The sequence below is a fragment of the Ursus arctos genome, unplaced genomic scaffold (genome assembly GCF_023065955.2).
Source record: "Ursus arctos isolate Adak ecotype North America unplaced genomic scaffold, UrsArc2.0 scaffold_25, whole genome shotgun sequence".
Lineage (NCBI taxonomy): Eukaryota > Metazoa > Chordata > Mammalia > Carnivora > Ursidae > Ursus > Ursus arctos.
In genome coordinates this window covers 40,789,589-40,808,693 of record NW_026622930.1, presented here as the reverse complement: position 1 = coordinate 40,808,693, position 19,105 = coordinate 40,789,589, and the positions used below count along the sequence as shown (strand labels likewise).

At 35.3% G+C, this 19,105-nt stretch overlaps 1 protein-coding gene across 2 annotated transcripts in view; it reads right to left on the bottom strand.

The window, feature by feature from the left end:
- Positions 1-125: 125 nt before the first annotated feature.
- The window catches only part of STYX (serine/threonine/tyrosine interacting protein), a 41,514-nt gene continuing 22,534 nt past the window's right edge, over positions 126-19,105 (bottom strand). Inside the window, exons 5-11 of one of the 2 annotated variants that reach the window (XM_026480371.4) lie at positions 17,821-17,881; positions 17,361-17,397; positions 16,921-16,960; positions 16,779-16,829; positions 15,004-15,076; positions 5,731-5,824; positions 126-3,809 (exon numbers count right to left, since the gene is read on the bottom strand). In XM_026480371.4, coding sequence (XP_026336156.1) covers positions 3,736-3,809; positions 5,731-5,824; positions 15,004-15,076; positions 16,779-16,829; positions 16,921-16,960; positions 17,361-17,397; positions 17,821-17,881 — 430 coding nt within the window. In that variant the 3' untranslated portion in view covers positions 126-3,735. The remainder of the gene's footprint in view (positions 3,810-5,730; positions 5,825-15,003; positions 15,077-16,778; positions 16,830-16,920; positions 16,961-17,360; positions 17,398-17,820; positions 17,882-19,105) is intronic. The other variant, XM_057318523.1, reaches the window with a different exon arrangement.

Below are 19,105 nucleotides of genomic sequence, written 5' to 3'. Positions count from 1 at the left end.
TTAAGTGCTTCTCAACATTCAGTGTTCATTCATCCTTCTTAATCTGAGGTAGTAAACTTATTACCTAAAAGACAACAATCTAAAGAAGTTCTGAGGCATAAGCAGTATAAACGAGCATTTCAATCTTTTTGAGGTATAATGGCACAACAGTTTTAATACAACCACCAGTCTTCACAAAATAATTTTAATACTTTGTGCCTGGGCTAGGGCTAGCAGCATCTTGCACTGTGACATTCCTATACATACATAAGCATTTTATCCAAGTACAAATGTTAAAAGCAGAGTGACTTAAGCAATTGCCTATACAAAGGTAAATAGACACTGTAGGTTATTTTTCTTGAATCATTTTTGCTGCATAGTAAATTGCAATTACATGTCAGTATAATGTTACTGATCTATAGAATACACTTTGAACTGTGAGGTATGGCAACTCCCTATGAGAGAGCTAACATGTAAACCTGAATATTTTGATTTTTTTTTTAGCTGCCATGGATGGGTAAGACAAAAAAATCCAGCATTCAAAGATCCTAGAAACTTTCTAATCAATAAAAATAAAATAAAATCTTTTAGTAATTCTCAGCTATTTCCTATCGTTTCCATATTGGAGCATTGTTGAATGGACAAAGATAAAGTAAATACTGAAGTGAAGCTAAGTTTGTTATGGAATTATGGATTAAACCAGTTATTAAAAAAATCCGCCAGGTAACTGCTCATTTACTTTACATCAAGTTGAGATCCTGATATGTATGTATGTGTGTGTATATATATATATACACACACATACATACACATATATATATGCATCCCAACTTTATAATTCAAGATTGCAGTTAAATACTTCTAATTCACTTGAATTACCATGGTAATAAGACAATTAGAAACCTTATATTTTCTTAAAAAGGACATGCTTAACATTTTCTGACATTACTTCTAAACTCAGATGAAGCACAAACTCCCCTCCAAAACAAATATTCTGCTTTAAAAGTTAAACAGTTGAGAGTTGGTAGCAGAAGCTATCCCGGTTTAACATTTCCACCACAGAGTAGAGACAAATAAAGGTAACCGCCGTTTAAACACCCAATGGGTAAGAAATTAACATGAACTAATTAACGAAAATTAGAAGGTAAGAATACTGCCATTCCAGTTTGAATATTTTCAATATTTGTTTCATACTTTAAAAGTGGGACAGTAAAGCAGTTTTCCTGTTTTGCTGCAATTTCAGTTTAAATCCTTGCCCAGATTACATATTTAAAATTGGGTGCTATATCACTCATACATTATTCAAACATTTTAGAAAATAAATCATGATTGGTTAAATGTTACTATAGGTAACTATCACAAAACATCTGTAGAAATAAAGGAATTCCAGAAATGGAACCAAATAGAAGAAAGACTAGAAGAGCTACCAGAACTGGTTGAACGTTAGATGGAAGAATGGATCCAAGGTAAAACAACCTTGGGGTGACTTGGGGTGTTCTTACATGAAAGAAAGAATAAACTTCATGTTTTGTCCCTATTAGTACTGTACTCAAGAAGATGATAGTCCCTATTCCTAGTGTCCAAGAGACAGTCTTCAATATACAGTGCTGGGCAGGCACTTTAGTGACAACATAAAAATTACAGTGGTTAGAAAAAGTGAAAAATTACCAGCTTTAAATTAATAAATGACTAAATCTGTATTTTGGGCCCAATTACTAGAGAGGATATATATGTTTAAGAAACTAATTTTAAAAATCTTAACTGCCTCATTTTAAAACCTAAATGTACTATAATGAAGATTCTTTTAAGCAGAGTTTCTGCCAAATGAAGAAGCATCATAGATTATCAGACTGCAAGAGAGATCTTTGCGGACCAGTATAGTGATCTATATACAGGAAAGCTGTGTTATCTGGCACTTTGCCAAGTGGAATTTCTGAATACAATGCAAATCTTGACTCCACTAGACTACCACACCAAATGACCTCATCACACAACAGAATACAAGACCACAACGGGATTAATAATAGGCTGTTTTCGGGGTAGTAAAATAGGGGAAGGGAATCAGAAGAGCAATACCATCTGGGTCAACAGGAATTAACTCTTAATTAATAAAGCAGTTTTAATTTCCATTCCTGTTATGCTGGATAAAAAAAGCTCTTACTGTATTATATTACATTGCAGGGAGGAAAGCAAAGAAGTAACTTGGTGTAATGGGTAACCTTGCATAGTACCTATTGGTACCAAGGGAACGTATGGAAATCATTCCCATCAGTAAAGCACCTCAAGAGAGGACTGAGAAAAGTGAGATATAAAGGAGTTTTGTTTGTGCTACCCTAAATTAACTATAAAAAGTTAAAAACACTCCTCTCCTTCCTCATGGCATACTTAAAATAGCAAAAATGTTTTTCTTAGAACAATCTTTAGATGTATAAATAAAAATATGGAGAATTAAGGATCCATAAAGTGACTTTGCTAATGCAAATTATGGGGGAAATTTGGATTAACTCAACTTTAGAATTAAAACACTAATTTTAAATACAGTGAAGTTTCCCACAAACCACTTTCCCCAATAAATGCATCTTCAAAGAAAAGCTGCTGAGCCAGAAGAACTTCACAGAATCATTAAGACAACATAAAATGAAGGAGTAAATGTTCCATATTCCAAATAATTTACTGAGGTTTCTTTAAACCTCAGACTATTTTAACTAATTTATAGTTAAAAAGAAATTACAGAAAAATGTTAAAAACTTTGTACTGCTCTACATACTAATTTAAAGGTCGTGAAGATTTATTTTTTAAATTTTTTTATTGATGCAAGGCACTTTTCTTTTTTGGGCTTCACTTAGAAAAAAAAATAGTGCTACATTGGTTATTCTACTTAGCTATTTTGGACAAAGAAAAAATGGGCTGAACAATTCTTAAAAAGAACAAACACAACATTTGGCTTTTAAGGAAAAAAGGAAAGTGACTCGAAAGTCTAAAACTCCTTGTTTTTTAGTAACTGGTATTACCAAGCAAAACATCTTCCTTTGTTCATGAAACTTTTTTTTCTACGGAATAAACAAATTAGGAAGATAATAGAAATGGAAGCAATACTTGGATCATGTTAAAGAACAGTTAGCTAATGTCATGATTCAAAGGTTATTAATAAGGTATTAAGTTTTAAAAAATAAAAGGGTAATGAAGCTACTGAATTACACTAAAACAGAAATGTGGCAGATTCCTGCATTTGTTAATGTTTCCATAAGAGGTTCCATCATAAAAGTGAACTGTAAAATTATTTTTAAAATGTAATATATAGAACACAAAATGAATTTTTAGCAAACTTTAGGAAATTCTCTTGTTATAAATTACCCAGATTTTATAAACAAATCCCCCCTAACTTGCATTTTGTTTAAAGTAATAACTTTATATCATACAAATAAATTTCAAGTATGAAAAGTGCATTATTGCAATAATACCTCTTTGCAAGTCCAAAATTCTTGGTTTATAATAAAACTGTAACGTGTAAAAAAAAAAAAAGAAGAAAGAAAAGAAAAAGAAGAAAGGAGTAAAACCATCAGTGCCATCTATTGCAGAAGTCCAACATCTTCTTAAAATGTTGCTTAACAAGTTGCAGAGAAACACGCCTGGAAGCAACATATAATTTAAAAAAAAAAAAAAACAGCTTGTGTTTTTACCATTTTACATTATTATTGTCTCTAGTATTTTCTCCTTCCCAAATAGAAATTCACATCCTCTCTAATGTTGCTCGAGTCAGCCATTCTGTGCAGTCGCCACTTGCATGTTTCCAAAATCATCTTCTTCTTCATGTGTTCTCTTCAAACTGCCTAAAATTATTGCACAAATATAACATATAATGGGAACTTAAACTCATTTGTCAGAATGTTAGAGCTAGTAAAACTTTATTTTCATAAACCATTACTATGTATATGCACTATGAGAATTCCATGACTGAATTTTTAGTAAAATGTTAGTAAATTCTTTTGTTATAAATTACCAAACAACTTTTATCTTCATGACAGGATACATTTCCCCTCTTGAGAATTAACTATGTCTTAGGTATTACAAATAACAATCATTTTTAAAACAGTTTGAAAACAGAACTGTTAAAGAGATAATGGTACCTAAATGTTTGGTTACCAAGTCTGTTCTTTAGCTACCATAAACCTATGATGTGGAACATGAAATTGAAGAGAGTAATTTTATATTTGTACAATTTTATTTTGTAGATATAATTATCTTTTTGCTTTCATAGACACTGCTGAAAATATTTTTCCACTGAAGCTGTGTTTTTATTATCAAGAAGTCTAGATCTGGAAGAAAAGATGGCATGCAGCAGATAAAGAAGAGATTTTATCTACTCTTTACATCAGAGTCTGCTAGTACAGTAATTTCTCACATAGAATCAAAGCTATCACTATATGACCAATAGTTATAATCAAGAAATTTTAGTCTCAGTGGAGGAAAACTTTAGGGGAACAATTAAACTGGTAAAGGATCTGCTGTGTTATCTGCCTAATAATGGCACAGGCTTAAAGTTATGCCCAAAAGGTTGTGCTAAATCATGGTAATAATGTTTGAAGAGTGGATTCTAACATGAAACTAACTTCTCACTGTAAGATTAATAAAATAAGGATATAAATATAGTATCAAGACAATGGAATAAAGCAGAAAATATGCTAGCCATAAAGCTAAATACAGATGCTACGGCTGAATTTCAGATGAAGTACTGTACTTGCATTTTAAAAGAGGTAGGAGACCTAAATAATGCAAAGCAGAAAGTGAGGGGGTACAAATAAAGCTCCACAGGAGTTTCAAGTAACTAGGGATTGGAGGAAGATTAAGTCAATCGTCATTCTCTTGAAGACATAATATGTAAACTAAGTTTTTAAGGGTAGAGACACTGAATGTTATGCATTCTTGGTGGAGAAAAGACACAAATGAAACCATTAGTAGTTCTGGAGTGTCTATATGAAGAGGAACATGGAGAGATACCAAGATCAGAAGCACCTTACTTATACTATGACACTCTGTTTTCTTCTGTAGGAATTAAACCAATGAAGGATTTTGTACAGGAAAAATACATCAGAACTATCTTTTATGAAAATAAATCTGGCCACAATGTATAGAACAGACCAAGTAAGAGTTTGGATAGGAGGCCAATATAGACCTTAAATAGAATAAGAGTAAAAAAGAAAAGAGATAAACAAGGGTAGCAAGGTCTTCGAAAAGGAAAATAGACGTTAAAAGATTTTGAGATCATGCCTGGATCATTAACTTTGAAAACAGGGGAGGGGGTACTCTGAAATAAGGAAGAAACGGAGAAGGGATTGAAATACTGATGACAAGAGAAAAACGGGTAGCTCACATTAGTCACCCTACTAACTTGAAACATGCTTTTATTTATGAACCACCTTTTATTTTTATTAAGATCACCTGAGTGTACTTAGAGCCCCTTCTCCAGATCCCTCTTATTATTTTAATCTTTACAGCAGTTATACTACTTAAAGACTTAAACTAAACCAAGGAGAAGTTTGATCTTCCAGCTAACTAGTTCTATTAACCAGGTACAGTAGTGTACACATAGCAGAAGCTTAATATAATAAACATGTATTTGTTATAAAATTAATTTGCAGTTATCTTAATAGTCTACCCAAAGTTTTCTAAACATAACTTGTAAAGAGCAAAAGATGCTTTCATACTATCATCTTTCTCCCCAACCTTCTTCAAAATGACAAAAATCCTTACCTGTGGGTCCAGAATGAACAGATAATGACCTTTCTATCTGGAGTGGTGACATCATTTGTATTGTTAATTTTGCTAGGTAGATGGCTTCATATTCCTAAAAAAGATTTAATTAACTTGAATATACATTTAAATTCTTGGGTACCCAAAAGAGTGATTAATGTGTACATTATTGGTATTCTCACTTTATACTGAAATATCTGGTACCATACTGTTGTAAGAGAAATGCAAGTTTAGGAGCGCCTGGGTGGCTCATTCCATTAAGCGGCCTGACTCTTGGTTTCAGCTCAAGTCATGATCTCAGGGTTGTGGGATGGAGCCCTGCTTTTGTCAGTACAGAGTCTGCTTGTACCTCTCCTTCCCCTCTGCCACTCTCCCCACTCACTCCTCTTTCTCTCAAATAAATAAATAAATAAATATTTTTAAAAATGAGAAATGCAAGTTTAAAATTCCTATCTCTTAAAAAAATCAAATTAAATTTCTATCTCATACTTTCACATTTACTGAAGAAACTATAAATCAAGTCAGGTTAACAGCTTGCACTAGGGTATCATAAATGAACTGCCAGTCAGGCAGTATCTGTTCTCTGCCACTGGGATGTTAGCTATATGATATTTAATTTCCTCTGTTAAAACACACACACACACCCCAAAAATCCCAACAGGCAATCTCATAAAATAATTGTAAGAATAAAATGAAATAAAGTTCAGTAAAGATAAAATGTTACACAGCTGTAAAATATTTTTAAAATGAGAGTAATGAAGCATATTTAATGGATTCAAATATATATTTGGTTTTCTAATTCCTTAAACTTAATAGTCCTCTATTTCCAAAGATGGAAGAATAAAAGGCATTTCTGTCCCTCTCCCCTTTCTGAAAGCAAACTTTCATCTTTATTTGATGAAAGTAGGAAACATCGAAAACCCTGAATATGAGAATGAAAAGAAATGATTACAAATTGGTCAGAACAGTGGTTACCTTTACAAAAGGAGAGTGTTTGATTAGGAAGGGTAATACAAGGGCTTTTGGGATCCTGGCATATGTTCAATTTCTTGACCTGATGGTGGTTACATGGATGTTTATTTACATTTTATGCATTTTATGTATGTGTATTATATTTCACAATAAAAAATTTATTTTCAAATGGAACCAGAACAAGCTAGGCACCCAAGATGCCTGATTGCAGAAATTAGGGTACACTTCAAAGTGCTCCCAAAAAAGGTGGTGGATCTAAGATAAAACTAACAAGCGCTTGCACAGTATTATGGGAAATATGAGTGGGCTGTGGGTAGAGGTAGGGCATATTATGGAAAATGTGAATGCGCACACATGCCATTTTTGCAAGAAGCAGGGTACATGTATAGTAAGGTGGAAGAGAAACAGGGTTGTATGTAGCCAAGTATCTGATCTTAGCTAAAAATAAAAACTAAACCAGTAATTCTCAAGCCTGGCTATACCTGAGGATCACCTGAGGGGGGTAATCAGAAGAGGGAATGAAGCATGAGAGACTGTGGACTCTGGGAAACAAACTGAGGGCTTCAGAGGGGAGTGGGGTGGGGGAATGGGGTAGGCTGGTGATGGGTAGTAAGGAGGGCACATATTGCATGGTGCACTGTGTGTTATACGCAACTAATGAATCATCGAACTTTACATCAAAAAATAATTTAAAAATTTTAAAAATTTTTTAAAAAATACACATATGCTCAAGTCCCACCCCCAGTGATTGTCATTTAATTGGTTTAGGTGCGGTTCCCCTGGGTTCTTTTAATGTGCATGCTGTGTTTATCAATACAAACGAGAAAACCCTGTGACATATAAGAGGCTCTGCTTCTTACTCATTGAGTTAAACCACCAGAGAAAAGTGTTAGTGAGAAGACTTCCAAAACAAGTGGGAAAATTTAAGCTTTCTGCCCTCCCCAAGCACTACCCAGGTTCCTCTCCCACAATTTTATTGTTGGGCAAATAGCTGTTCTAAGAATACTTCTAGTTCAAAGATGACCAATAATCAAAAAAGGAACCACTGTAGGTTTTAGTGTATGATGTCAAGGGGAAAACTTTATAACCAAAAGCCACATAAGAACACAGGGTCAAAATCACACCATAAAACGCATGAAAATGATTAATTCTCCATGAAATCAATGAGTATGGCACTTTTTTTTTTTTTTATTTGAGAGAGCCTGATGCGGGACTCGTTCCCAGGACCCTGGGATCATGACCTGAGCCAAAGGCAGACGCTTAACTGGCTGAGCCATCCAGGCGCCCAATAAGAATGGCATTTCTGAAATGAGTTCAAAGAAGAAATAGAAGGACTCATGAAAGAAACGTTAACAATGAAAGAGATGACATACCAACAATCAGAGCTCAATGGGAGAAAAAAATAAAACCAAAGAAATAATGAATGAATATAACAGAATCAACAAAGAGAATAGACCATACTATCCAATTCTGGCATAATATCAATTTTCTCTTTGCTCCTCAATTGTTCCAAACTGCAAATATGCTAAATTTCCTATCATTTTAGAAAACAAACAAAATCCTCCTTAATAACCCTAGTTTCCCCTCTAGCTACTGACATTTCTGTTTTCCCCTTCAAAGTATAATTCCTAGAATTATCTATACTTGCTGTTTACACTCCTCTCTTCCCAATTTCTCTTGAACTCTGAGCCAATTATGTTTATCCTCCCCCTTCCACAAAACCTGTTTATCAAGGACACCAATGACCTCATGTTCCTAACCTAATGTCAATTCTCAGCCCTTACATTATTTAACCTATTATCAGCTTTTGATACAGTGAATCATTCTCCACTTTTTTTTTTTTAAGATTTATGTATTTATTTTGGGTGGGGGAGAGGGAGAGAATCTCAAGCAGATCCTCCACGGAGTGCAGAGCCTGACGTAGGGCTCGATCTCATAATACATGAGATCATGACCTGAGCCAAAATCAAGAGCCAGATGCTTAACCAGATGAGCCAACCAGGCGGCCCCATTCCCTACTTCTTCAAACACTTTCTTCACTTGACTTCCCAAACAACAAGCCACCCTGATTTTTTTTTCCTATCTCATTGGCCATTCTTTTCAATCTCTTCTTCTAATTCCTCCCTCCCCACCCTCTACTTGTTGGAGTGCATTACGATCTGTTTGGAAATTCTTCTCTATCTGCACTCCCCTAGTGATCTCATCTAGCCTCAGGGCTTTCAATAGCATCTATATGCTGATACTCCTCAGATTCAGGGTTCTTTCCCAGGAACTCTGGACTTACATAACTGCCTATTGTCCAACAGCCCTCTCAACCATGACGTGACCAAAACTGAACTCGATTTTACTCCCTTCAAACCTTCTCATGCAATTTCTTCCATATCTTCCATTAAGGCTTAGATCCATCCTAATCTCTCTTCACATTCAATCCATCAGCAAATCCTGTCATCTAACAGTCATATAAATACAAAATGTGATCTCTTCTCACCTCTGCCCCTACTACCATTTTGGTCCAAACTAACATTTTCTTTTGACTTGCAGGGATTTGGGGGTAAGCGTAGAAGCAAGTATACCTGTTAGAAAGCAACTGTAATAATGTACTCAAAAGAAAATTAAGGAAACAAGCCATGCAGATATTTGGGGGAAAGCATTCTGGGCGTGAAGAGATGAGCAAGTCCCTTGAGATGAGAACATGCATAGTATTTTCAAGTAATTATGAGAAGGTCGGTGTGACTAGAACATACATAGTAAGCAAATGGGATAGTAGGAGATTAGTAAGGGACTACATATGTAGGGATTTATAAGCCATTATACGTAAGGCCTCTGGCTTTTAAGTGGAGGAGAAATAACTTCTTGTAATAAGAGTCTCCCTACAGTGCTGAGTATACTGTGTTGAATACAGGACACTGTAAATTTCAAAAGAAATACATATGTTTTACACAAAGAAAACTTTAAAACACTAAAGGAAATAAAAATTGATTTGAATAAATGGAATATATTCTTAGGAAAACTAAAAATGTAAAGGTGTCAATTCTTTTTGAACTGTGAACATAATAGTAACTTTTTTTTTTTAAAGATTTTATTTATTTATTTGACAAAGACAGGCAGCCAGTGAGAGAGAGAACACAAGCAGGGGGAGTGGGAGAGGAAGAAGCAGGCTCCTAGAGGAAGAGCCTGATGTGGGGCTTGATCCCAGAATGCTGAGATCACACCCTGAGCCGAAGGCAGACGCTTAATGACTGAGCCACCGAGGCGCCCCTGAACATAGTAGTAACTTAAAAAATATAGGGCTCTTTCCAGCAAAGTTCACACCAAAAAGTAAATTTTAAGAACTTGCCAGAAACAGACCTAAGTATAGATCAAATTTGGTATATAATAAAAATGGCATTTTAAATCAGTTGGCTAAAGACAGATTACTTAATATACAAAGAGCTCTTACAAAGAGTAAAAAGACCAACAATCTGATAGAAGAATGGGCAAACCACAGGAGTTGCCACTTTTACCACCATGATGGCAATGATCCGAAAATCTAATACTTTTGGCTACTGGTATTGAACGGGAACTACTAGGAAACAGGTACTCCTTGTTTCCTGGTGGTTTACATTATTTCAGCCTTTTTAAAGACTATTTGGTAACATCAAATTTCAAATGCCTCTGACCTGGCAATTCCACATTATATATATATTGCACAGGTATATTTGCAGATGTAAACAAAGACGTACCTACCCGTATACTTCTCCCAATATTGTTTATAATCACGAAAGGCTAGAAACAATCTAAAAGATTTATGTATAAGGAATCATATGAAGTTGTGATGCATATATACATATGTACATATGCATATAAAAACATTATGCAGTTAGACTTGCATATATATTGCTGAATTTTTTTAACATGAGTGTATACTACTTTTTCAAATACAAAAGTAAATTTGAAAAGACAATGCTTTTACGCAACAGGATTAAAAGGCAAAGAAACTTAGTTTTGTATTTTATAATGCAATTAAAAAAGATAAAAGTAAACATTTTACATAAACATGCTAAAGTAAGAAATACCACTGTTTGTTTTAAATGAATGGAAAAAAAAGTAAAATTTAAGTTTGGTAACTGAGACAGTCTACTTTAATTTTTTTTTCAATATTTTATTTATTTGAGAGAGAGAGAGAGCACGAGCAGCGGGTGGCAGGGGAGATGGGGGTGCGCAGAGGGAGAGGAAGAAGCAGACTCCTCGCTGAGGCAGGGCTCAATCACAGGACCCCAAGATCATGACCTGAGCCAAAGGCAGACACTTAACCAACTCAATCACCCAGATGCCCCTCAGAAAATCCATTTTGTAATGCTCCTAATGTCTCAATGTGAGATTTATTCCTGCATAACTGGACAGAATTAGTTAGCCAGAGGACATTCTTCAATCTCTGATTTTCCTTCTTGGGAAAAATTAAATAAACTAGTTTAATCAGATACTTCACAGGTTTATCTTACTGTCTTTTGAGTGCATCTTCCAGGCACCAACAAAATTTGAAACATGGATGGGGTGCCTGGGAGGCATGATCTTGGGGTCCTGGGATTGAGCCCCATATCAGGCTCCCTGCTCAGTGGGGAGTCTACCTCTCTCTCCCTCTACCCCTCCCCTCTGCTTGTGCTCTCTCTTGCTCTCACTCTCAGTCTCTCAAATAAATAAAAATCTTTAGAATCTGAAACATGGTAAAGATAAAGCATAGAAATAGCATATAATTATCTGTAATCAAAAAAGAAAAAATTTGAAGAAATGTCTATGTTATTTTATTCATTTTCATTTTTAATTTTTAAAATTTAATTTAAATTAAATTAATTAACATATAATGTATTATTGGTTTAAAAGGTAGAGGTTAGTGATTCCTAAGTCTTATATAATACCCAGCGCTCATTACATCACATGCCCTCCTTAATGTCCATCACCCAGTTACTTCATCCCTTCCACCCCACCCCAGCAAACCTCAGTTTGTTTCTATGATTAAGATCTCTTATGGTTTGTCTCCCTCTCTTATTTCATCTTGCTTTATTTTTCCCTCTCTTTCCCTATGATCCTCTGTTTTGTTGTTTAAATTCCACATATCAGTGAGATCATATGATAATTGTCTTTCCCTGATTTATTTCACTTAGCATAATACCTTCTAGTTCCATCCACATTGTCGCAACTGGCAAGATTTCAATTTCTCGATGGCTGTGTAATATTCCTGTGGGGGGGAGGGGACATCTGGCTTTTTCCATAGTTTGGCTACTGTGGACACTGCTGTTAAAAACACTGGGGTGCAGGTGCCCCTTCGGATCACTACATTTGTATCTTTGGGGCAAATACCCAGTAGTGCATTGCTAGGTTGTAGGGTAGCTCTATTTTCAACTTTTTGAGGAACCTCCATACTGCTTTCCAGAGAGGCTGCACCAGCTTGCATTCCCACGAACAGTGTAGGAGGGTTCCCCTTTCTCCACATCCTCACCAACATCTGTTGTTTCCTGACTTGTAAATTTTAAACATTCTGACTGGCGTGAGGCAGTATCTCATTGTGGTTCTGATTTGTATTTCCCTGATGCTGAGTGATATTGAGCATTTTTTCATGGGTCTGTTGGCCATTTGGATGTCTTCCAGGAGACAAGAGACACCTGTTCATGTCTTCTTCCCATTTCTTGATTGGATTATTTGTTCTTTGCATGTTGAGTTTGATAAGTTCTTTATAGATTTTGGACACTAGTCCTTTATCTGGTATGTCATTTGCAAATATCTTCTCCCATTCTGTCTGTTGTCTTTGGTTTTGTCAACTCTTTCCTTCGCTGTGCAAAATCTTTTTATCTTGATGAAGTCCCAATAGCTCATTTTTGCTTTTGTTTCCCTTGCCTTTCAAGATGTATCTAGCAAGAAGTTGCTGTGGCCGAGGTTGAAGAGGTTGCTCTAGGATTTTGATGGACTCTTGTCTCACATTTAGGTCTTTCATCCATTTTGTCTATTTTTGTGTATGGTGTAAGGAAATGGTCCAATTTCATTCTGCATGTGGCCGTCCAATTTTCCCAAAACTATTTGTTGAACAGACTTTTTCCATTGGATATTCTTTCCTGCTTTGTTGAAGATTAGTTGACCATAGAGTTGAGGGGCCATTTCCAGGTTCTCTGGTCTTTTCCATTGATCTGTGTGTCTGCTTTGGTGCCAATACCATACCGTCTTGATGACTACAACTTTGTAATAGAGCTTGAAGTCTGGAATTGTGATGCCACCAGCTTTGGTTTTCTTTTTCAACATTCTTTTGGCTATTTGGGGTCTTTTCTGGTTCCAGACAAATTTTAGGATTATTTGTTCCAGCTCTGTGAAAAAAGTTGATGTTATAAAAAATGGGATTGCACTGAATGTGTAGATTGCTCTAGGTAGCACAGACACTTTAACAATTTGTTCTCCCAATCCATGAGCATGGAACGTTTTTCCATTTCTTTGTGTCTTCCTCAATTTCTTTCACGAGTGTTCTGTAAGTTTTCTGAGTACAGATTCTTTGCCTCTTTGGTTAGGTTTATTCCTAGGTATCTCATAGTTTTGGGTACAATTGTAAATGGGATCGACTCCTTAATTTCTTCTTCTGTTTCATTGTTAGTGTATAGAAATGTTAACTGATTTCTGTGCATTGATTTTACATCCTGCCACTTTGCTGAATTCCTGCGTGAGTTCTAGCAATTTTGGGGTGGAGTTTTTTGGGTTTCTCCCAACCTCTGGCCCCAGAGCTGAAAGCTCAGGGCCCTACTCCTCAATGAGCTCTCAGAGAAAAGCATCAATCATTTCTGTCTCCCTGGTCTCTGTCTGCACTCCATGTTCACCCAGCCTGTGACTGAGCATTTCTGTCTCAGACCAAGACCTGTTTCTAGCATCCAAACCCTACAGACTCCTGTGGCACGCTATTGTGCCACTCCTCTCGGGAAAGGAAGGGGTGTCTCGCCAGTTCTGCCACTTGTTGGGCCTTTGCTCAGAAAGCAGTCACCCAACTGTGCTGCCGTTTGTGGTTTATGGCAACCCCCGGCTGAGAGCCCACTCCTGAGCTCACTGTTTGCAGCCAGCTTCCCCGCTCAAATGCCTGGGAACTCTGCCACACTCAGGCACCCCCAGTCTTCCTGTGACTGAGACCACACTGTCCCACCTAGGGTTCCATCCCCACTTAGCCACCTTGAGTGCCTTTCAGGATGGGATGTCCCCTACCTCCACTGAGCAGACTTCTTAAAAGTTCTGATTTTGCACTCTGCTGCTATATCACTTTTCCAAAGCTGGCTTAGAGAGGATCCCTCCCCCCCCTCAGTTTATCTTCCCATATATGGCCTCGGATTCACTTCTCTGCACCTCCTACCTTGCAGAAAGTGGTTGTTTTTCTATTTGTAGAGTTGCAGCTATTCTTCTTAGATCTGCTGTTGAGTTCGCAGGTGTTCAGAATGATTTGATAGCTATCTAGCTGAATTCCTGGGACCAGATGAAACTAGGGTCCCCTACTCCTCTGCCATCCCGGACTCCTCTAACATCAATTATTTTATCTTACATTTAGCAATGTGCCTTTAACACTTTTTTCACAGTAATGGCAGTTTTTAAGAAAATACTTAAAAAACAAAACAGAAAATATGTTTAACTAGAAATGTAAACTCGAATAAAAATACAAATTAGGAGGTACTTGGCTGGCTCAGTTGGAGGAGCGTGCGACTCTTGATCTCAGGGTCGTGAACCTGAGGCCCATGTTAGGTGTAGAGATTACTTAAAATAAACTTAAAAAAATAATAATGAAATCAATCAAATTAGATTATGGAAATTTTTCAGTATTTAAAGTAACTTCTAGGGGTGCCTGAGTGGCTCAGTCTGTTAAGCATCTGCCTACAGCTCAGGTCATAATCTCAGGGCCCTGGAATCGAGGCCCTGATTCCAGAGCAAGGAATCTCCATCCCTCCTCTCCAACCCCCACTCATGCTCTCTCTTACTCTTTCTCAAATACATAAAATCTTTAAAAAAATAAATAGGGGCGCCTGGGTGGCACAGCGGTTAAGCGTCTGCCTTCGGCTCAGGGCGTGATCCCGGCGTTATGGGATCGAGCCCCGCGTCAGGCTCCTCCGCTATGAGCCTGCTTCTTCCTCTCCCACTCCCCCTGCTGTGTTCCCTCTCTCGCTGGCTGTCTCTATCTCTGTCGAATAAATAAATAAAATCTTTAAAAAAATATAAATAAATAAATAAATAAATAAAATTTAAATTACATAGATATAAGATTTTAATTATCCTACTTTCTATTTTGAAAAGAAAGAAGACAGAAATTACCTGAAGTTGATGGACAAATCCAGCATTAGGATTAATACAAAATCTTCTTTCTTGAACATAAGCAAATGCATCTCTGAAAACAAAAAAAAAGAGAACTAAGGTGATGGTCTTATTTCATAAATTAATCTCAATTCTTTCAGTATCTACCTAAAATAGGAACTTATCCAAAAATTTACCTAAACAGGAAATCATAATCATAAAACTTGTGCTACTGAGGTAGCAAGCTGTAGTGGAAAAATTAACAGCATGGGCAGATGAAAGATCACCATCCCTCTGTTTATCAGCTCATGTTCTAAGGGAAGCTGCTCAACTTTCTAAGCTTTATTTTTCTTGTCTGTAAATTGGGGTTTATAATAACTCCTATTTTTGAGGGCTATTGTGAAGATGAGCGATAGTAAATGTAAAGCACCTTGTATAGCATCTATTACATAGTACGTGCTCAAAATTTTATAGTTGTTTAAACAAGGAGAAGTATATCTACTTCCTTATGTTGTGAGGCTTAAATGAGATAAAGAGCCTAGAATAGCACTTAGCACAGAGCAAAGACCCAATATATAGAAGTTATTCCCACTATTAATATTACTACTGTCAAGACACCAAATAAGAAAGAGAATATATAAAACAGTCTAACAAGCATTAAATAAAGCATTTGTATTCAAGTAATATTAACAACTGATACTTTTAAGTAAACTTTCCAACAAAATTTAAACTTAAAGTATATCAAACCAACTAAACAAGCATTTGAATGTCTCCTGTGTGTCAGGACTGTGGTTCCAATGCTGAACACAGCTCAAAGGAAGAGAGTTTAACAGGGAACATGGTATAATGATGGACAGGCTGACACAGGCATACCATGCAAAGTTTCACTGGCCACGATAAGAATTATTAAGGATCAGAAACTTCTGAGAGCTTTTTGGGGTAAGGTGATTATTTGATCAGATTTCTCTTTTGAAAAGACCATTTCAACTGTAGCGTGGGGGAAAAAAACAAACTGGAAAAAGAAAGAATACATGAAACCACTAAGAACACTACCATTGTTAGAGTCCAAGAGAGAGATGACTGGAGCTTGGATTAGGGGATTAAATGATGAAGAAGAGAAAGATAAAGAGAGAGATTCAAGGTACATTTTAGGACATAAAAGAGACAGGATTTGGTAATGGGTAAGTTGGGGAGACAGGGAGTGAAAGACAAGGAGTTGTCAATGATTACAAGACTTCTAACTTGTACAAGACACACTAAAAAAGGAAAAACTGTTCTTTGGCCAGGATTTTGTTTTGGGGCTCTTTTTTATTTAGACAGTATGCTTGGAAAAGTTGATTCTGGTTAAGAAAGACTACACTGAATTGTGAAAAGAAGCTGAAACAATTTCTAGTAATTTTTCATCCAACTACTATTAAAGGAAAACGTAATAAATTAGCCTTTTAAGCAAGGGAAGCAATAACATCTGTGTTTAAGAGTTTTTAAACTCGGGCTAAACAATTCTCTAGCAGTATATAATTAGTTTTCCATAATTATTCCCAACTATAACTACCTTGGCTTCTTAACAACATTTAGCATTAGCTCCCTAAAACCACAAAATATTAGCCTAAGTAGATCTATACAAGGTAGACAAGCTTTAAAGGATAAGAGACTAGCCATGAGATACAAGAGCCTGCCTAATCAACCTGAATAGATGACAAAATCAGGATATCAACTTCAAACTCCCAAACTGTTTCCATTAAGCTTCATTTTACTGAAAATTTAAATTGTGGCTAGGTTTCAGAGTACTTTCTTACCTGTATTTCATTCCAAATGTTTCCATAATGTATGCAATAACAAAGGCAGCACTGAAGAGGGGGAAAAAATTTTAGAAAAAAATAGAAAACACAGCTCATTAATTAAATGCTACAGAAAGAAAGATAATCTCTAACTTCATACCTCCTGGAGATTCCTGCATTTCCATGGACAAGAACTTTTCCTGAAAAACAAGAAATAGTTATTCTGACAAAAAAACATCTATTCAGCAACTAAAATATATTGATACCACGTACTATACCATAGGAAGATAAATCTTTTCTTAAACATCTTATATTTTATACATACCACTTGGATATTTATTAAATTTCATTCTTTACAATTAATACTTTGAAATTAAAGGGATTTAAAGCTGGCCCAAAATTTGAAAATAGTTATACAGGGATATTTAAAAAAGCATATCCAAATGAAACAAGGAACTGGGAAAATACGAACTTGGGAATAGTCTATTACATACAATTGCAACTTCCATATCCTGCATTTAAGACAAATGTTAACTAAAACATTAACTGTAACACATAATCCCCTAAAAATAAATATTAAGTAAAGAAAATATTATTTACCTCCAGTTTGTAAGCTTCCATCAATAAATTCTTTAGTCTGAAGGCGAAAGACAGTGTATTTTAATAAAACATGTGGATTAATACAAGCATAAAATACGTATACATACAGTAAAACAAAATACATTTAAAAAATTACCTGATTTATATTAATAACAATTGCCTTAATTCAAGAACTTCCAAAATGCTACAAATGTACTTATTACAAATTTTAAAAATTATACAGGAGCTAGAATTTAATTTGAATTTAATAAATTCGAAGTGTGATTTCTCAGATATTTGGAGATCATAAAAAGGTTTTTAAAGGAATAAATATTCTTCAAAATATAATCCCACAATTTTCAGTCATAACAAAGTAAAAGTAGCATAGAAAGGAATTAGTTTCATTATTATTAAGTTTTAGAACCATAATTAAGAAGTCAAATCATAAAATTTAAATGATATTAAAGCATCTGATACTTACCATGGGAAAATAACGTATTATATTTTCAACTGGATTATCTGCAATATCCAAGACTAAATATCTGAAAATAGAATATTCTGTGATAAGCACACTTTCAGATAAAACTCTATGTATAAAAAACCAAAATTTCTTGACAACCATGAAAATAATGCAATACAACTTTCAAAGTATCATACTCCCAAGAACTGGGTCATAGATTTTATATTGTTCAACTGCACAGCATTTAGAGCCTTAAATAATAAGTTAACATTTCTGGTATTTTTGTATTAAAAAAATCTATCTGGTTAAAACTGAAAAATCACAAGAAGGAAGAAAACTTTCCTAGACGTAGAATATAAAGACAAAAAGTGTCTGTATTTTTTATTGTTATCCTTCTATTTCTACTAACTTCCCCATGAATTAGAAGATTCTTCTTTGAGTGGCCCTCTGACCCCTCCTCACAATGCTACAGAGGACAATTGAGAGGAAGCCCAAAGTCTGAAAGAGAAAAAGGTAATCAAAATAGAAGACCAACGGAGCAATGAGTCAAACATTCATTGCTTGAACTGACCTTCAGTAGAGCAAAAATCAACCAAGAGACCATCTGTCCTATAATTTTACACTTTGGAAAACACTATGATAATAAGACATTATTAATATGCTAGGCTTACTCTATATTTCATGAAAACCTTCCCTTTCTAACCTATCCTAGACCATCTGTTTATTGATACAACTATAGTAATTGAGTTACAAAATTAATTTTTAAAGTCAATATTGCCTTAAAAATGACAGTTCTTTAGTGATCATTTTAGTAGTAAAACAATCATTTAGGTGGTAACAACTTCAATAAATTCAGAATTTATCACATAAAAGCTGAAACTCAGTATCTAAGAATAAACCAATGTAAAATCCAAAAGGATTCAGACAATGACTGTATCCTGAAGTGATTGTGTAGACTTAACTACATAAAACACTGCTTCAGAAAAAAAAAGTTAATTCAGAGTCAATCTAAAATATTTTACTGCTTGTCATTTTGAATGTTAAAAACTATTAGCAGTCGGGGTGCCTGAGAGGCTCAGTTGGTTAAGCCTATGACTCTTGATCTCAGCTCAGATCTCGATCTCAGGTTATGAGTTCAAGCCCCGCTTGAACTACTTTTAAAGTAAAAGTAAAGTAAAAAAGTAAAACTACTTTTAAAAACAAAAAAACAAAACCCCCCAAAACAAACTATTAGCAGACGGGCGTCTGGGTGGTTCAATCCATAGAGATACAGCTATGGATCTCAGGGTTGTGAGTTTGAGCCCCA